The sequence below is a fragment of the Bufo bufo genome, chromosome 1 (genome assembly GCF_905171765.1).
Source record: "Bufo bufo chromosome 1, aBufBuf1.1, whole genome shotgun sequence".
Lineage (NCBI taxonomy): Eukaryota > Metazoa > Chordata > Amphibia > Anura > Bufonidae > Bufo > Bufo bufo.
Genome location: NC_053389.1, coordinates 638,161,607 through 638,179,341, shown reverse-complemented (window position 1 = coordinate 638,179,341; position 17,735 = coordinate 638,161,607). Strand labels below are relative to the sequence as shown.

Below are 17,735 nucleotides of genomic sequence, written 5' to 3'. Positions count from 1 at the left end.
CTTAGTTACTATACACAATGGTGTCAAGTAGCATTGATGGATCTGCTTGGAAAATGAAAAGGTAGAATAGTTTTTGTTCCAGAAATAAGACCTGACTGAAAGAGCAATAGGGGTGGACAGAGCTGAAGAATGTGTTGATTAATCATTTCACTTACTTAGATGACATATATTATATTATATTATGTCAAAACGTGTAAGAAAAACAATCACTCTTTCCTTAGGTAAACATTATTATTTCTTCCACTTCTTACATTACTAGATTTATCATTTGCATCACAAGACCACTTACTGTTATCGCACATATATATTCTTATTATTATAGCCAAATTTACCACCCTAACTCCTCCCACAGTTTTTACACTACATAGACAGTAATATAACGAAACGTGCGGATTGTTCCCGATTGGTGTGCTATTACTTTGTGGAAAGTTTTGCCGAATGGTTCACGAAATATCAGCGTTTTTGTGGCAAAATTGGTCCCATAGGAATGAATGACGGAATGTTCAAAACTAGAGTGGGAGCTGATAAAAGCTAGAGTGTGAGCTGAAAAATCAGGACATGATTGCTAAACTGCCACCACTCCCTCATTTTCAAGCCCACCTGCACAAATCTTATATCAAAACGTTCAGCTATCCCTGCTGCCCTAAACCATAGTCCTGATAGTTTTCACAATATGACCATTTGTTTGCAACTCACGCCGCCTATTGACATTCATTGAAACTCTAATCTAGCCACCTCAAATTTGAAGGGCAATTTCTAAACTGCGACTCTGCCTTCATTTTTAATATTTCAGAGACATACTAATGTAGGTCTGGCTCTTGTGATTCTCACAATATAAAGGTCTTCACTGTAGGATTTATAATTTTTAAACTACAATCGTTTGAAGATGGCAACCGCTAGTAAAGTGAGCAAGTTGGAGCAGTTTGTTTTTAACCACTCTTCTCTGCCCTTGCTGTAGAGTGAGTTGCCATAGGAACCCAGGTGTGTGAACAGCCAGCAGAGTGACAAAAGCTAGAGTGTGAGCTGAAAAATCAGGACATAATTTCTAAACTGCCACCACTCCCTCATTTTCAACCCCACCTACACAAATCGGCTGGTAATGTTTTTATAAATGTATGTTTTAATGTAACTGTGAAGCACTTTCATTATAGACGAAGCCTACGTGGCAAAACACGTGTCGAAGGTTGAAGCAGTGGGAGAACCGTGTCACCATTTTTCAGCAGCAACATGGGTAGGTAACATGGTATCTGGATTAGGGTGGGACTAGTGATTTACAGTTATTGTTATATGCCATCTTTATGAGTAGTATTGCACTATCCAATTATACCCTACAGCATGCATTGCTTGGACGCTGTGAATAAGAGCTAGGTAGTTGTTCAACACTAGGGGACAGCAATTGCACCCGCAACTACTCCAATACTCACAGCTTCTGTTAATTGTCTGTTACCTGCTGTATATGGTCACATTATCACCCATTGTGATTCTCCACATTGCAGAACCCTTCTGTGGCCCAGTCTCCATGTTCTGTCCCTTTTGAGTCTCACCTGTAATGTTCATGTGATTTATATTGAATAAAATTAGATTTCTTTACCTTGTTAAATCCTTGCTCTTTTTTTGTACAAGTTGCAGGCTTTTGGGTTATTGTAGGCTCTAGCTAAATTTTATTTAAACATATATACGGTTTTAGCCATAATATATTTACATATATTATTATATATTTAGAATATATAATATATTATAATATATGTAAAGCTGTCTGAACCCTATGAGGGTGAATGGCAGGGATAGGAGCAATTGACTCTCGTATGTGCCGCAGCCTGCAGTCTTCACTATATTGCTGTCCTGAGAACAAACGGTTCTTCAATCCGGTTGTAATTTTAACAGAACTGGCTGAGTCTCATGCCTGTCTGTGCCCTTGGTGAATCCTTCACCTCAGAGTTCACCAATCTGTGAAAACGTGCTTCTGAAATTGTGGAATACTACCATCTACAGTACATAATCATCAAAAGATTCAGAGAATCTGGAAAAATCCATCTGTGCAAGAGAGAAGGCTGACTGTCAATACTGGATGATCATGATCTACAGGCCCTCAGGTGGCACTACATTAAAAACAGGCATGGTTCACTGCATGGGCTCAGAGACACTTCCAGAAATCAATGTGAACACAGTTTACTTTGCAATGCACAAATGCAAGGTAAAGCTCTATCATGCAATAAAGAAGTCATATGTCAACACGATCCAGAAATGCTGCCTTCTTCTCTGGGACAAAGCTCATCTGAAATGGACTGAGGCAAAATGCAAAACTGTTCAGTTGTCAGATGAATCAAAAATTAAAAATTATTTTTGGAAACCAGAATAGCTGACTGTGCAACATGGTTTCTGTAGCTTACATTCATTTCTATGGGAGTTAAAGAAGTAGCTTAGCGCAGCCTGCTCAGCTGTTTCCATAACTCCTGCAACCACAAATGATGGGTATTCCCATCTCAGCCATGAATGGCTGAGATGGGAATACCTCTTTAAGTAAAAATATAAAACAAAAAAACCTATAATGAACCAATTGGATCTGTCAAGATCCATTAGGATCTGTTATGAATAGTGTTGGGTGCCAATATTCAAATAGAGAATATTAATATTTAGAATATAGTGATATGTATTCGTAATTTCGAATATTCTAGATTTTTTTCTCATCAGTAACCCCCCTTCTTGCTTGTGGGCCAATGAGAAGGCTGCTCTTTGTCTGAGCTTAGCAACATCCCCAGCAACCAATAGGAAAGTTGCCTACCCCTTACTATATAAGAACCCCCCAGCAGCCCTTGTGTGCAGTATTCTGCAGATCTTAGAGAGACAGCAGTGTTATCGCTGTGCTCTGTGCTTTCCTGTGTCATTACATTAGATAGTTAGTTAGTTAACTTATATATATAATACAGATAGTTAGTGGGAGATAGTCAGTGTAGGTTAGATAGTGATATAGTGTAGCTGGTTCTGCTGTCCATACATACATACATACATGCTACAGACATAGTGCTGTGATGTCACAAGTTCACAACAATACTTAGTGCACCAATCACTAATAAGTAGTCAGACCTGTTGAAATATGAAGTTGCACGTATTGCGCCAAAATATTCGCATCATTAGTGAAATTCGCAATTGAGAATATATTGGAGCACTCTATCTGCATATAAAGCTATTGTAATGTTCTACCGTGCCAACCATTTTCTCCAGTCTCAGGAAACTTCTAGCAGCTTGAAAAATGCAGCTATAGTGACCCACGCCTGTATTTCGCACGCATTACGTGAATATTACATTGCCGTTTTTTCGCAATCAAGAAAATAATCTCGAATTCGCGAATATATGACAAATATTCTACCAAATATTCACGAAATATCGCAAATTCGAATATTGCCCCTGCCGCCCATCACTAGTTATGAAATAGATAGTAACAAATCTGTCCTTTTGTCAAGCAATGGACTGGAAAGGGATAACTCCCTAACTGATATACATGAGCCACCATTTATGATAGAGGATTAGTATATTCTCCTAGAATAATGGGCCAAAATACATAGTAAAAGGTCATTTTGGTCACAGTTGCTTTTTAAAAGGGGTTTTCCCATCTAAACCTACCTTTTCCCACCTCTGGGACTCGCTCCTATCACGAGAACAGGGTCTCCAAAATAAATAAATGCTAGCTCTAGCTATTTCCGGCTGTCCCATAGTGGCGAATGGAGAGGTTGCCGTGCATGCACAGCTTGCTCTCCATTCACTGCTATAGGACCTCTGATATTTGCCAAGAACACTTGCTCAGCTACTTTTACAAGCCTCATAGCAAAGAATGGAGTGTGGCTGCTCGTGTGCGGTGTGCTCTCCTTCACATGACTTTGGAGGCCCATTTTCGAGATAGGAACTTGATATGCCATAAATGTTAAGATGGGAATACCCCTTTAAGCTTGCCAATGCTGATGGCATATTAGACAATTTTATGATGAGCTTACTCTGGTTTTACGAATGACTACATAATTATATATATCAAAGACAACTTTCTTGGCGTTCATATGTTTAGAAAATCCTTTCAGCCATCATTATAATGTTCATAGCAATGCCTCTGTGAGAGAGAGCAAATGATCACTTAATATCCAATTGTGAAATCTAGATTGTACTTACATAAACATCCAGTATTTCATTTGTTGGTCCCTCTGCTAGAAATGATTCGCCTGCAGTGCTTGATATCTCATTTGGTCGCTTGTATGTGAACATTGCTCCTCCACCTTCATATTTCCCAGGTCTGTCAATTGCCCAGTTTCCATTGATTATTGATCTGCCAGATCGACTACGGAGAGCTAGCGGACAAATAGATATTTTACTGTAAGTATATTTATTAGTATTTATTTATATAGCGCCACCATATTCTGCAGCACTTTACAGGCATTATCATCACTCATGGTCCCCAGTGGATCTCATATGTATGCTGCCCCTTTTAGTAGGATGCATTGAACTAGAACCCATCCATAAATAATATTTCCAAGACTTTAAATTAATATATGACAAAAAAAAAAAAAGAATAAAACATTATAGTAATGGCCAGAGATAAAACAAAATAATATTTTAAAGGGGTTCTACAGTTTGTTTTAACTGATGATCTATCCTCAGGATAGATCAACAGCATCTGACTGGCGGGGATCCATCACCCGGGACCCCCGCAATCAGCAGTTTGAGAAGGCAGCGGCGCTACAGTAGCGCCGCGGCCTTCTCACTGTTTACCGATGGCCCAGTGACATCACAACTAGTATCAACTGGCCTGGGCGGGGCTAAGCTCCATTCAAGTGAACAGAGCTTAGCCCTGCCCAGGCCAGTTGATACTAGTTGTGACATCACTGGGCCAGCGGTAAACAGTGAGAAGGCTGCGGCGCTGCTAGAGCGCCGCTGCCTTCTCATACAGCTGATCGGCGGGGGTCCCGGGTGTCGGACCCCCGCCGGTCAGATGCTGATGATCTATCCTGAGGATAGATCATCAGTTAAAACAAACTGCAGAACCCCTTTAACATATTTAACACATAGGTCATTACTTCATCCAGAGGATATGAGATAAGTTAAGACCATGAGAATGGGGACCCCGTACCCTATGGAGCCCTGTGGAATGAATGGAGCAGCCAGTCATTTCTATGGGAGTTTCAGTTCTGGAAATGCTGTACTAGGCTAGCTTCAGAACTCCTATAGAAATTAATGGAGCAGCTGCATGCAAGCCCAAATTGCATCTCTGCTCATTTTGGGGGCTTTCACTGGGTATAGAGAACCCGTTTAAATGTTGTGAAGACTAACTTCTGTGGCCTACTACAGATTGGGAAGATGGGGCATCAAATCATTGTATAGATCCACCTGTCCCATCAGCCCATATTATTACAAGTAAATATATTATACTTCATGCACAGTACATATAAGTATATGTTTCTCTCTGCTTACAATTGTTGTCCAGTATTAGGATTTGTAGTCGGAATATTAAGAAATCTATTAGCAGGCTGCGGAAGGAATGATGACCATCTGTAGTCTGCTTCCCATCCACATAATACAGATTACTCTGAATGGCATTCTATAACTTGAATATGAATTTCACTTGCAGAACTTTGGATTGTTCTCAATGAGAGCTGAATAAATAGAACCGGACAGAAACACATCTCCATTTTTTCTAATCATTTTTTCTTTTCTGATTTTTTTTAATTCTATTTTCTGAACATGATTATGGGGGAGACCATCTTGCCTGAACGAAACACCATTTGCAAAGTACTAAGAAAATTTCTTTATGGCAGCCCCATGGGCCATAGACACAATGTTCAGAAGGGGACCTCATCGACTTCTATGGGAGAGCTTTCTAGCCATGCTCTGTGACTTGTGCAGAGGTCATTGTACAAGGAAAGAATAGATAAGATTTGACAATCACCTATTGTTAATGGTGGTCCCTGTCTTATCTGTACATAGAGGTGATATCATTACAGGCAGAATTAGAATGACAGATAAGCAGGTAACTGCAGTAAAGTGACCTGTACAAACCAAGAAGTGGCGCCTATTATTGGGCTTAATGGCCTGTGCAAAAACTGCAGGATTTCATTGTCAGGCTAGGGCGACACAACGACATTTGTCGCATGTTGCGCAATATATTTTATAATGCTTGTCTATAGTGTCACACTGCAACATGCTAAATGCTGCGACTGCGACACAACAGTCAATGGATTTTTGTGCGACTGTCATGTCGCAGTCGCAGCATGTCACATGTCGCAGTGCAACACGATAGACTAGCATTATAAAATATAACTTTACTGCAACATGAATGTCACGTGACACATGTTGCAGAGTAGTTTTCCCCTATATGTCGCCATGTAGCCCAAGCCTTATTGTTTAAATATACATGAAAAATTCTTAAAATTTTTTAAACATAAAAGCATGATATAAACAATAGATCATTTTCTAATGACACATTCCCTTTAAGCAATTCCCTAATATTTTCTAATATGGTATGCCCTTAGGGGTATATGGATGGTTCTATCACCCAAAGGAATGTACAACCAGTACTCAACATCTCCTTGCATTTCATAGAAGAAGAAAACAACCAATCTTTATCTCTATATCTTTTCTTTTAAACTGTATACTACAGTCAAAATGTTATTCACTGTAATGGGGTTGTACAGCCTGTTTATATTGATGACCTATCCTCCAGGACCCCAATCCCTAAATTCTCTGTAGAAAAAAACAAACAATGGAAAACAGGCTAAGGCTACTTTCACACTGGTGTTTTGGTTTCAGTTTGTGAGATCCGTTCAGGGATCTCACAAGCGGTCCAAAACGGATCAGTTTTGCCCTAATGCATTCTGAATGGAAAAGGATCCGCTCAGAATGCATCAGTTTGCCTTCGTTCCGTCTCCATTCCGCTCTGGAGGCGGACACCAAAACGCTGCTTGCAGCGTTTTGGTGTCCGTCTGACAAAAGTGAGCCAAACGGATCCGTCCTGGCATACAATGTAAGTCAATGGGGACGGATCCGTTTTGACTGACACAATGCAAAACGGATCCGCCCCCCATTGACTTTCAATGGTGTTCAAGACAGATCCGTTTGGCCAATGTTAAAGATAATACAAACGGATCCGTTCTGAACGGATGCATGCGGTTGTATTATCAGTGCGGATCCGTCTGTGCAGATCCATGACGGATCCGCACCAAACGCTAGTGTGAAAGAAGCCTAACTATGCACATGTTAACCATGCACCTTGCCCAAGAAATGTACCCTTTAAGCTATGCATGGTTTAACGTTATGTAGAATTTATTATTTACTTTAAAGCTCTATTTATTCCAGGGGGCTTCACATCTGGAAAGGATTTACATACATAATCCAAAAACAGGTACAATAAACATGAACAAATTGAATGACAAACGTTTACAGAGGGACAGAGGATTCTGCCCACAAGGGATTACAATCTAGATGGGAAGGAAGAAGGAGACAGTAGGTGAGGATAGAAGCTACTCATAAAGTAGTGTAGTGACAACAGGGTTATTGTAGATTGTAGGCTTTATTGAGGTGGGGTTTTCAGTTTACTTTTGAAAGTTTGGATGGTGGGAGAGAGTCTCGTGTGTTGGGGTAGTGAGTTCCAGACTATGGGGGATGCGCATGAGACATTTTGGAAATGATTGTGTGAGGAGCAGAAAAGAGGAAAGCAAAGAGCAACATTTGCTCTTTCTTCCTGTGCAGTGTCCCACTACGTGGCCGTGGGCACCGCAAACTTGTTTGATTGTCATATATTATGCCTGTATGCTGTATTTCATCTCATATCATATTCTCCCATGTCATTATGTGATTTTTACATGTAAGACTCTTTACACAGGCCTAGTTAGGGTGCACTATACTAGTTTTTCCACTAGATCGGGCAGTGTTACAGTGTATATATAGCTTAGCTCAGGCCCAAGTTAGGCAGTTCAGTCCAGTTCAGTTCCAGTCTGGACTAGTTTAGTCAGTGAGCAGCCAAGATGTAGCTGCCTGCTGGAGAGAGGCCTCCTGCCTCTCTGCTCTCTCCCTGTTGGCTCCACAGTCCAGGGTTAAAGCCTACAAGATTCAGCCCAGAGGTGAGAAGTCCACTTCTTGTCACTACCAGAGCTTTGGGACGTTCTCACAGCTCTGTTTCTCCACCCCTGTGATGATGTCACTACTAGAGCTTGGAGGAGTTCTCACTGCTCTGTTTCTCCGCCCCTGTGATGAAGTCTTTACTCTCTGTTTCCTTCCTCCCAGCTGTTCCTCCTGCGTTTGATTTCCCTGCCTTTAAATCGCCCCTCCTCCTATTGTAGGGCGTGGATTATATTTCTCATTTCAGTTGTAGCTCTTGCTTGAGTATCTTCACTTGTAGCTATCAGTTCACTGGACCTGTGTTCTGCTGCAGCAAGCACTCCGGATATTGCCAGCTGTCCTTGGATCCGTCTTCTCTGCGGCTGCAGCTCCTTCAGCTAAGTGTGCAGACATTGTTGTGTACATGGTTATTTTCTGACTGGATCTGAGGTGGCCAGGGTTCCCTCCATATATTGAGCAGGGCACCGGTGGCCGTGCCCCTTCCACTATTGTAGGGGTTACAGTGGTCATCAGTCTTAGGTACGCGGGCATGCCTCGTTCCGCCATTTGGATCCGGGCATGTGCTTTAGCAGCATAGGGAGAGCTTTGAGGGTCTGACAGGGGTCACCCTTTATCCTCCCTTGTTTGGGTCCGGTCAGTAGCTCTTTTTACTGTGTATACTCTTGTTGCTCACATACAGCCGTGACACTTCTACAGCTTACTCCTCCGGGTGACCAGTGACAAACTGCAACTGCAGGTATTCAAGGGGATTATTATATGTATTTCAAGTCAAAGGATAGCAAACAGCCATACTTAAAGGCTTCCCAGGCACCTTTGCAATTAGGTGTAGGACACAGCTTCCGGCATCCACACCTTACCAGCCTAAGACTTTTATACTTCAAGAGCCTAGTCTGAAGCAGTAGCTTTCACATATATATAGGACTAAGAGCCTGTTTTTATCTGAGGACTTACATCACCCTACCCCTATATGCATGAAACTGTATTTTATACCTGGATGTACCAAAGACTGTTTATTCCTTGGATGTAACCGTTATCAGGAGCAACGTTCAGTAAAAGTTATAAGCTAGATTGTACCGTCCTTGTTTCAGTCTCCTATTCCTCAGTTAACACTACAGTAAATGGTTGTACCACCATAAAAGGTACTGGCGTCACGACTACAAGGGACCTTGCCATAGGCACATTAATACAGACCATCAAGGGCACCTCGAACCACCATCTGGCCTGTGTCCCTTACACCAGATTGTGCCCCAGAGAATTCCTGTGCCATTCTCCTCATCACTTATACGAGCCTGCCCAGGTACGACATAACCGCGAGTGACCAGAACTGTATTTACCTCGGCCCACCTAATGCTCACACCGTGATCTCACGTATAATTCTCTGGCATACCGCACCTGTACAGATATACATGTTGCCGATTGCACCATTGTGCAGCATGCTATAATGCCAGGTTTATGTTATAATGCGCTGGTAAGTAGGCATTTTCCCATCATCACCACCTTTACAGTCAAGCAGGCAAATTTATATGCCTCATTTCTCTTATAAACACTGAATGTTCTACTTTCTAAATACAGTAAATCTCACCAGCGTTACTTTATTTGACTTCAACTGTATATGACATCAGCACAGTTTAACTATAATATATGAGCTGCTAATCTGTGTGTGTGTATTACTGGCCATAATCTACGTCTACATTTCTCTTCATCATATAAAATCTGCAACAGACATAATATTATTCCCACATCTAATAAACACCCCATATCCTGTTTAAAGCTGATAGTTGATATGTATTTGTTAACCCGCCATTCTCGTACAGTGTAATGGGACTGTGTCTACGGGACTGCATTCTGTGTCTTGGCAATGTGATTTTTATGGAACTCTCTCACATTATTTCCAGCCAGTAACAGGGGCAGTTATTGTATCGGCTGAACAACTGAACATTTTTACACAGCAATGGAGGAAACAACTATAGTATCTGTGGATGCTTCACGAGGGAACTTTAGAATGATGTCTGGATAATTTGCGATCTTATCGTGATAGCATAAAATAGGAAGAAACAAGAGTATGTGGGAAAGAGCACTGAGCCTATTTTACTGACTACACCATTCTGCAGAAATGGACAGCTAAAAGGATGGGATTTCATTTCACTTTTCAGGCATTTGTTTCTAAATATCGCACATCCTTCCCGAAGCACAACCGATTCTACCACTTTGTGGCCTGTTTTATTTGATTCTTTCTTCAAGAATTTTTAAAAGGTGTTGTCTCATAAAAGCAACCCCTGCCTATAAAATAAATGCTAGGACATATGGATGGAATACAGGGAGGCCCTCTACCCAGAACCCCCACCTGGTGAGACAGAACAGAGAGCCACTTTGGCAGACCTGTTCCATTTATTCAAATACTTGGACAGAAATTAGAATTTTTGTTATCAAATCTCTTTTTATTGAATTTCACATAGGTCCTCATACTGGATATAATGAAGATAAACTACACAGACGAGTCACATTACTATGACCACTTCCTACTTTCGACATTGGCAGAGCTGGCTTGGCTTGTAGGTACATAAGGTGTGTGATAGGCTGTCTGCACACATATCCGTTGCTGTCAGGGGTAAAAGGGTTGATTTATCAGATTATTGGCTTTCAGGCCAAGGATGGCAGTATTTCTGAAATGGCACAATTTGTGAACTGTTCTATGCGCTGCTGTATTGAAAGTGTAGCGTGAGTGGACAGATGGCAGCATTGTGAATAAGCGACATGGAAAATGCAGAGTACCATGTGCCATTGATGTGAGAGGTGAAGGTGTGCAAGGGTAGAAAATTAATCATGGTCTACCAGATGTGTGTCCAAAACAACGGTTCAGCTAACCCTACTTTGTATGGGGCTCTGAAGCAGATGAATGGTCACTGCTAACAAAGTTGCATCTGCAGAAGAGGCTTGAATTTTTGCAGTATAGGAATTTGACCGCTGCTGATTGGCAAAGGATTGCCTTCTGTGATGAGTCATGTTGTCTGCTTCATCGAATGGATGGATGCTGGCGTGTCAGGCGAGAAACATCAGAAAACAAACAACATGCAACTACTGCTGGAAGAATACAAGCTGGTGGTGGCAGCATTATGGGGAATGTGTTCATGGCATTCTCTGGACCTGCTCAACCAATCTTGCAGATCACTTATACTTATACATGCTGATTGTCTTCCCTGGGGCAGACGGAATCTTCTAGCAAGGCAATTCAACATGTTACATGGCTAGAAATGTTCAAAATTGGTTGGAAGAGCATGACTAAGACTTACAGTACAAGTACTACCCTGGCCCCGAATTCCTCAGACTTAAACCCAAATGAGCATCTGTTCATTATGTTTTCTGCACACAGCATTTACTCTGGATATTAGCTGGTGGTCATAGTAACATGACTCAACTGTGTACTTTAGAAATAAGAAAAGACAACTAGTGTCATTGTGAATTTTTAAGTACAGAAATTAATTTGGCTACCATGTAGCTCTACAATTATGTTGAATCACATGACTGTGGAAGCAAAATACTGACCCTCACAGTGATATCACATTGCGATATGCACCCTCTCCATGCTGCCCTTCCTAATGCTACTAACACTTCTTCTTATTACTATCTAGTGCTATATGTGCAACTCATTTATGTGAAACGTGAAAAGGCCCAGGATGACTAAAATTATTTCCTCATGTCACTTGAATTAATTCTGCCACAAAAGAATCCTTTATTTTGCATGTTTTATGGATACTGCTTCAATGAATTATATGGAGTCTTAATAAATCTCTAAATTTGCATCCAACAAGACTGAGATGTGCTGTGTTTTACTTTGACTTAAAAAGCTATAGGCTTTCTTAGGTGATAAATGTCCAAAAATATGATCCATCATAGGCATTTAGAAAACTCTCCCTTTTCATATCAGCAATATAAAATGTATTTAATACTAGTTGATGTAAAGTGTAGCTACTGGTGGATTGGGGTTTCATAGGGCAATCAGAAAAAAAAATGATTCTCAGGATACAAAATATACCTACATTTTAATTGTAAACTTGGACAACTCCTAAGAAAGGGGATTTTTGGGCCCATTATTGCATCAGAGTCTTTGCCCACTGAAAGATCCTCTAATGGGCCAGTCTGACCGTGATAGTAGCTATACATAACAAGTAAGATTCATGAAAATCTAGCCTGCCTTCCTCTAGTTAAGTATGTATGTATACAAATATGAATATATGCATGTCTGGTAAAGCTGACTTTCTTCAAGTTAATCCAAAATTGAGATGAAACTATTTTTGGTCTTACTATGCACTAGCGCTTGCCTGCCCATCATAACTTATGTTTTAAGCAGCAAAAATACATTTTATGTAATTTTTCAATGGTGTGTTTCAAGCCACATGTAATTAAAGTTTTCAGTAACGTATTTCATGCACACCAATACAATATCTATTTAATTTAGAACGGAAGTAGGTATGTAGTAATTTTATTAACATTTACGGATTTAATGATGCTCGGTATTATACAATTAGCAAGAAATTATACGCCGCAGGATGTATTTTACTGCAAAGTGACACTTGCCCCAGGTGTTGAGAAAAGGGCACGATGCCAAACACAGAGCACCTCCAGCATCTGGCACATTTAACGGTAAAACTATACTGCAAATTTTTATACCTTCACTCCTCTTTCAGATGTTACTGTAACTGATGTTTAATTAGGCAAATGAAGATTGGAATACAAGCAACAAGTACATTTGAGATTTCTTTAATCTCTCATGTACTTACTGAAAGCACTCTTCTCACAATGTGATTATGTAAATAGCAATTTCACCAAAAACAGCTTTAGAAAATCAATATTAATGGAAACGATATAATACATAAAAGGTGCATTTATTTTTCACATTCAAGTGTCAAGGAGAGTGTGAATGTAAGTAAAAAAAAAAAAAAAATCATAATTCTATAGCAGTATCTCTGCTAGAAGGACGTAGTTAAGATATTCTTTATTGCCAATGATGGCCATGAAGTTACAAGTACTATTTTCTAACATACAGCATCATAACCAGGGGCAGAGCTAGAGGGGAAGCAGAGGAAGCTGCCACTTTGGGGCCCGAATTCAGAAGGGGCCCACCCAGGCAGAGGACTAAAATATTTTGTTGTCTGGGCTTCCTCAACAGTATTATAAAATGAGACTGCATACAGAGACACTGTAGGAAATGGAATGAGTGGAGGCCGGGCCTCGTCCGAGAGAGCAATCTTGACTAGCCTCAGGAGTGAGGTTTGCATGGGAGGAGAGCGTTGCAAAGAATTTTCTGGGGTAGGGGGGTGCCGCGTTCAAATATTTGCTGTGGGTCCCAGTCATTTCTATTTACACCTCTGATCATAACCTGTCTGTTCTCTACACCTAGATAAGGCAAAATACATTTAATAAAACATACAGTATACGTTCATACGATAAACATATGATTTTAATAAATATTTTTGCATGGTGAAAGAAATAAGTAGAATTGGGAAACTGTAATGCGCAACCACATATATCAGTTATATCCAGCTGTTTCTTCAGCCTTTTTTACTATATACAACTGATGAAATAGGTGTCCACTGGCAGAGAGTGCAGTGTGGCATTCCTTGCTTCTCTATCGAGAAGATGTACTATAATAAAACTGAGGCCACTAACCACAAGCTTACTTTTCCATCCAGCTTGTAGTAAAAAACTAGATGGAAACATGAAAAAGGTATATAAAAATGTGAGGGACATATGTAAGTGGGACTTATTGGGTTTAGGTAGGCCATAGATGATCCCCTTAATTTTTACATTACTCTTGAGCCCGAATTAATGACCTAGAGGATTGGAAATATAGTACCGTACATGACTAACTTCAACATCTATTGTCTGTGAAATAGTAGCTGAAAAATATATTTCCAGCAGTGATGGTCGTGCTTGCACACTATAGAAAAAGTGCTGGACTATGCGCACTCCAGCCATCCCAGCCACCAGAGAAGATTCATTTTTTTCCTATATTATGCAAACATGGCCACTGCTGCTGGATTACAGGGTGGTCGTAACCATGGAAATGCGTAGTGTATAATGTGATGGAAAAATGTATCAAGCCAGTAGAGGTAGCAATATGGACAATCACAATACTTTAGTAAGTACCTTGTATTAACTTTCTCAACATTATAAATACCACTTTGCTGAAGTGAGTGCTTAAATTTGAATGAGAAATTAATTATATCGTTCAGTAGTTAGAATCCTGCTAAAGTGACTGTTGAACGAAAAGCCAAGGCCAAAGTCATTAAAAAGGTTAAAAGTTGTGCCCAGGTTACCCAGGTTCTGAAACATTTAAAAGAAATTACACTCTAATTTCAAAATGAGGTGTTTAATCAGAGTGGAAAATGAAAACGAATGTGGTAAGAATTTAGACTCTGTACCCAGGAGGTCTAAGGATCAAGTAGTTCATTCAATGAGACTTCCTAGCGATTGCAGAAATTTTAGTTACTGAATCCAATTATTTTTAAGATAAAATGAATTAGCATGCAATAAAATCTCCACATGTCGAGTCTTCAGGAGCTGTAAAGGCCTTGCAATATATTAACATGTCAGGTTTTAGACAAAATATCCCAAGAAGTGTTCTGACTGTTCAGCTGTTTTGATAGTTGACAAATCCTGTAATCTAATACCAAAAGAATTATTAAAATCCCTGCAAGTTGCCTGTATGCAAAGAATGTATTTATTTTGGGTGTTCTTCAAAAAGACCTCATAAAGCACATCCTGTAGCTTGGTTATGACATATTGTAATGAGTAGCTTTCAGCCTGTACACACATTAGTTGACCAAGGTGGACATCATGTAACCACTCAGCACTGTCTATCAGGGTTGCCAACTTTTTTTTACATGTCTGTAGCTCAGTATACTAATAACACCTCATTACCAGCATTTACTGTGAGCTGTAGGGTGATTATAATTACCAACAAAATAATCTAGTCAAGTACCACTGGCCTGAAAAAAATCACGGACATATCTATTTGTTTTCATGGACACAGGAGAAAAGTTGCCTATTTTTACGGACTGTCCAGAAATTTCTGGACGGTTGGCAACCCTGCTGTCTACAATGAATTAAACATGTCCAATTATATGGTTTGTGGGTGGACCCACTGTACCAACTCACTGTACCAACTAACTGTACAACTGTACACACTAATCGGTTTGACATTGGCTAGACCTAAGGGCGTTCTCCTGGTAATCCCCTGGTTTTCACCCTTTATCCCCTGTACAGTGATCTGCCTTTGCTGCAGGGGACTCATCAGGCCCCTACCCTTTGGAATAGTTCTGGTGTAGCAGAGACGCCAGTGTGAAGAACCAAGGGTCAGTAAGCAGGCAGAAGTCAGGGCAGGCAGAGTTCATGCAAATCTGTGAAACTAATCCAAAGTCAGGTCAGGCAGCACAGGATCAGCATGGTAGACAGACTAAGGTCAGGGCAGGCAGCGGAGTATATCAAAATCAGTAAACAGGCAAATGTCTGGTACATGGGCAGACAGAATAGTATCCCATCACTGGTTAAACTAGTAAACTAGGAACTTAAGCTTAGGCAATAAGTGATAAGGCAGAAAATAATTTATAGCACAAGCTGATTAATAATTAGAAGCAGCTGTTCAATTGTACTTAGAACAATAAAAGGAGAAGAGTGGTGGTCACAAAAATAGGAGTAGTAGAAGCTCAATGAATATTGTTCTTAATAGAAGCAGCTGTTTGGACACAGGCCGTTGATGTAACTTCCAGAATGACAATTTTGGAAGTCTCTTAGGCTCACTTCACATATATCAGTTGTATCCTGCCAGTGATTTTAGTCCGGGAGCCAGACACAACTGATAAATGCGCACAGCCCTTCAGTGCACAGAGCTGGAACTCTCTCCACCTCTCCATTGAAATAGGAGACATCTTAGAATTTGTGGGGTGCCACTGATCAGACATCTTATCCTGTAAATAGGTAGTTGCAAATCTGCATTTAGGGATGAGCATTTCCTGCCTTTTGAGACCACATATTTTTGTCATTCAATTCTGAGATAACCCATTAAGCATGTGTAAAAACTCTAAATAGCTATTTAATTCTATGATAATAATCTTAAACAACAATCCCAAACAGGGCATACCCCTTCGCTGAGCAACAGGAAAACATTTCTTTAATGGGTTGAATATGAGAACACAGTCTAGTCCAACCATGTACAGTATTACTTTATATTAGTGAAAGTCATGTTGTTCTTCCTAAAATCCAGTCCTTCTTTGAGGATATCAACTTTATCTCTAATCACAAAATTAATACAGAGAAATCCTAAATCCTTAGGTTGAGTTCACATTTCCGTTAAAGAGATCTAGCTGCCTGATTTGGTGCAAATGCTGGCTGTTGGCCAGAGAAAAAACTTCAATGGTTTTTGGTTGGCCGAAAACCCGACATTTATGCTGACCTCATTACAGTCAATGGGGATCCGGCGGTGAAGTAGAGAATCCGGCAATGTTAGATCCTGCAAGATCCGTCAGTCTGCTCAGTGCTTGAACAGCCTGAAGGATCTCCTAACGGATACGTGAACTTAGCCTTAATATTACTTTGTCAAAGGGTCTTCTAGTTCTTGCAAACATCTATTTGTTTGGACCACAGACAACCTATTACCTCCAACAAGTTTGTTGCCTTTTAAATCTTGGTTTGAATCAATTCTCTGGTTATGCACGAAATTACTTAAAGGGACACTACCTTAAATTTTTTAGCACATATTAACATATATGTGACTATTTTTTATTTATTTATTTTATATTTTTTTAGAAACAGTAATAGGTGCAATCAATGCTCTTTATCTAGGCCTAAAACATGTGATACTCTTACCCCAATTGTACTAATCTATTGTACTACTAGAAAACATCATTCCATTGCACCAGCTGTATAAAATAACAAATGCCTACCTATCTATATACACTGCCTGTCCAAAACAAAAGTCGCCACCTGGATTTAACTAAGCAAATAGGTATGAGCCTCCTATTGGATAATTACTGCATGGGCGATTATCTTTCAGCTGGCAACAAGTTATTTAACCCCAACTGGTGCAATGAGTTGCTTCTCATTTCTTAAACAACCATGTCGAACGACACATCTCGTGGTTGTGGAAAAGATGTTAGTCTGTTCGAGAAGGGTCAAATCATTGGCATGCATCAAGCTGAGAAAACATCTAAGAAGATTGCAGAAACTACTAAAATTGGGTTAAGAACTGTCCAATGCTTTATTAAAAACTGGAAGGATAGTGGGGTCCCATCGTATTCGAGGAAGAAATGTGGCGGGAAAAAAATCCTGAATGATCGTGATCAGCAATAACTTAAATGTTTGGTGAAATCAAATTAAAGAAAAACAACAATAGAACTCAGGGCTATGTTTAATAGTGAAAGTAAGAGCATTTCCACATGCACAATTCGAAGGGAACTCAAGGGATTGGGACTGAACAGCTGTGTAGCTGTAAGAAAACCGCTAATCAGTGAGGCAAACCAGAAGAAAAGGCTTCAATTTGCTAGGGAGCATAAAGATTAGACTCTGGAGCAATGGAAGAAGGTCATATGGTCTGATGAGTCAAGATTTTCCCTGTTCCAGAGTGATGGGCGCATCAGGGT

General features: G+C 40.2%; 1 protein-coding gene across 1 annotated transcript in view; it reads right to left on the bottom strand.

The window, feature by feature from the left end:
* Positions 1–17,735, bottom strand: part of THSD4 (thrombospondin type 1 domain containing 4) — a 750,309-nt gene that overhangs the window by 45,442 nt on the left and 687,132 nt on the right. The window contains 1 exon segment of the mRNA XM_040413864.1: positions 4,159–4,334. Coding sequence (XP_040269798.1) covers positions 4,159–4,334 — 176 coding nt within the window.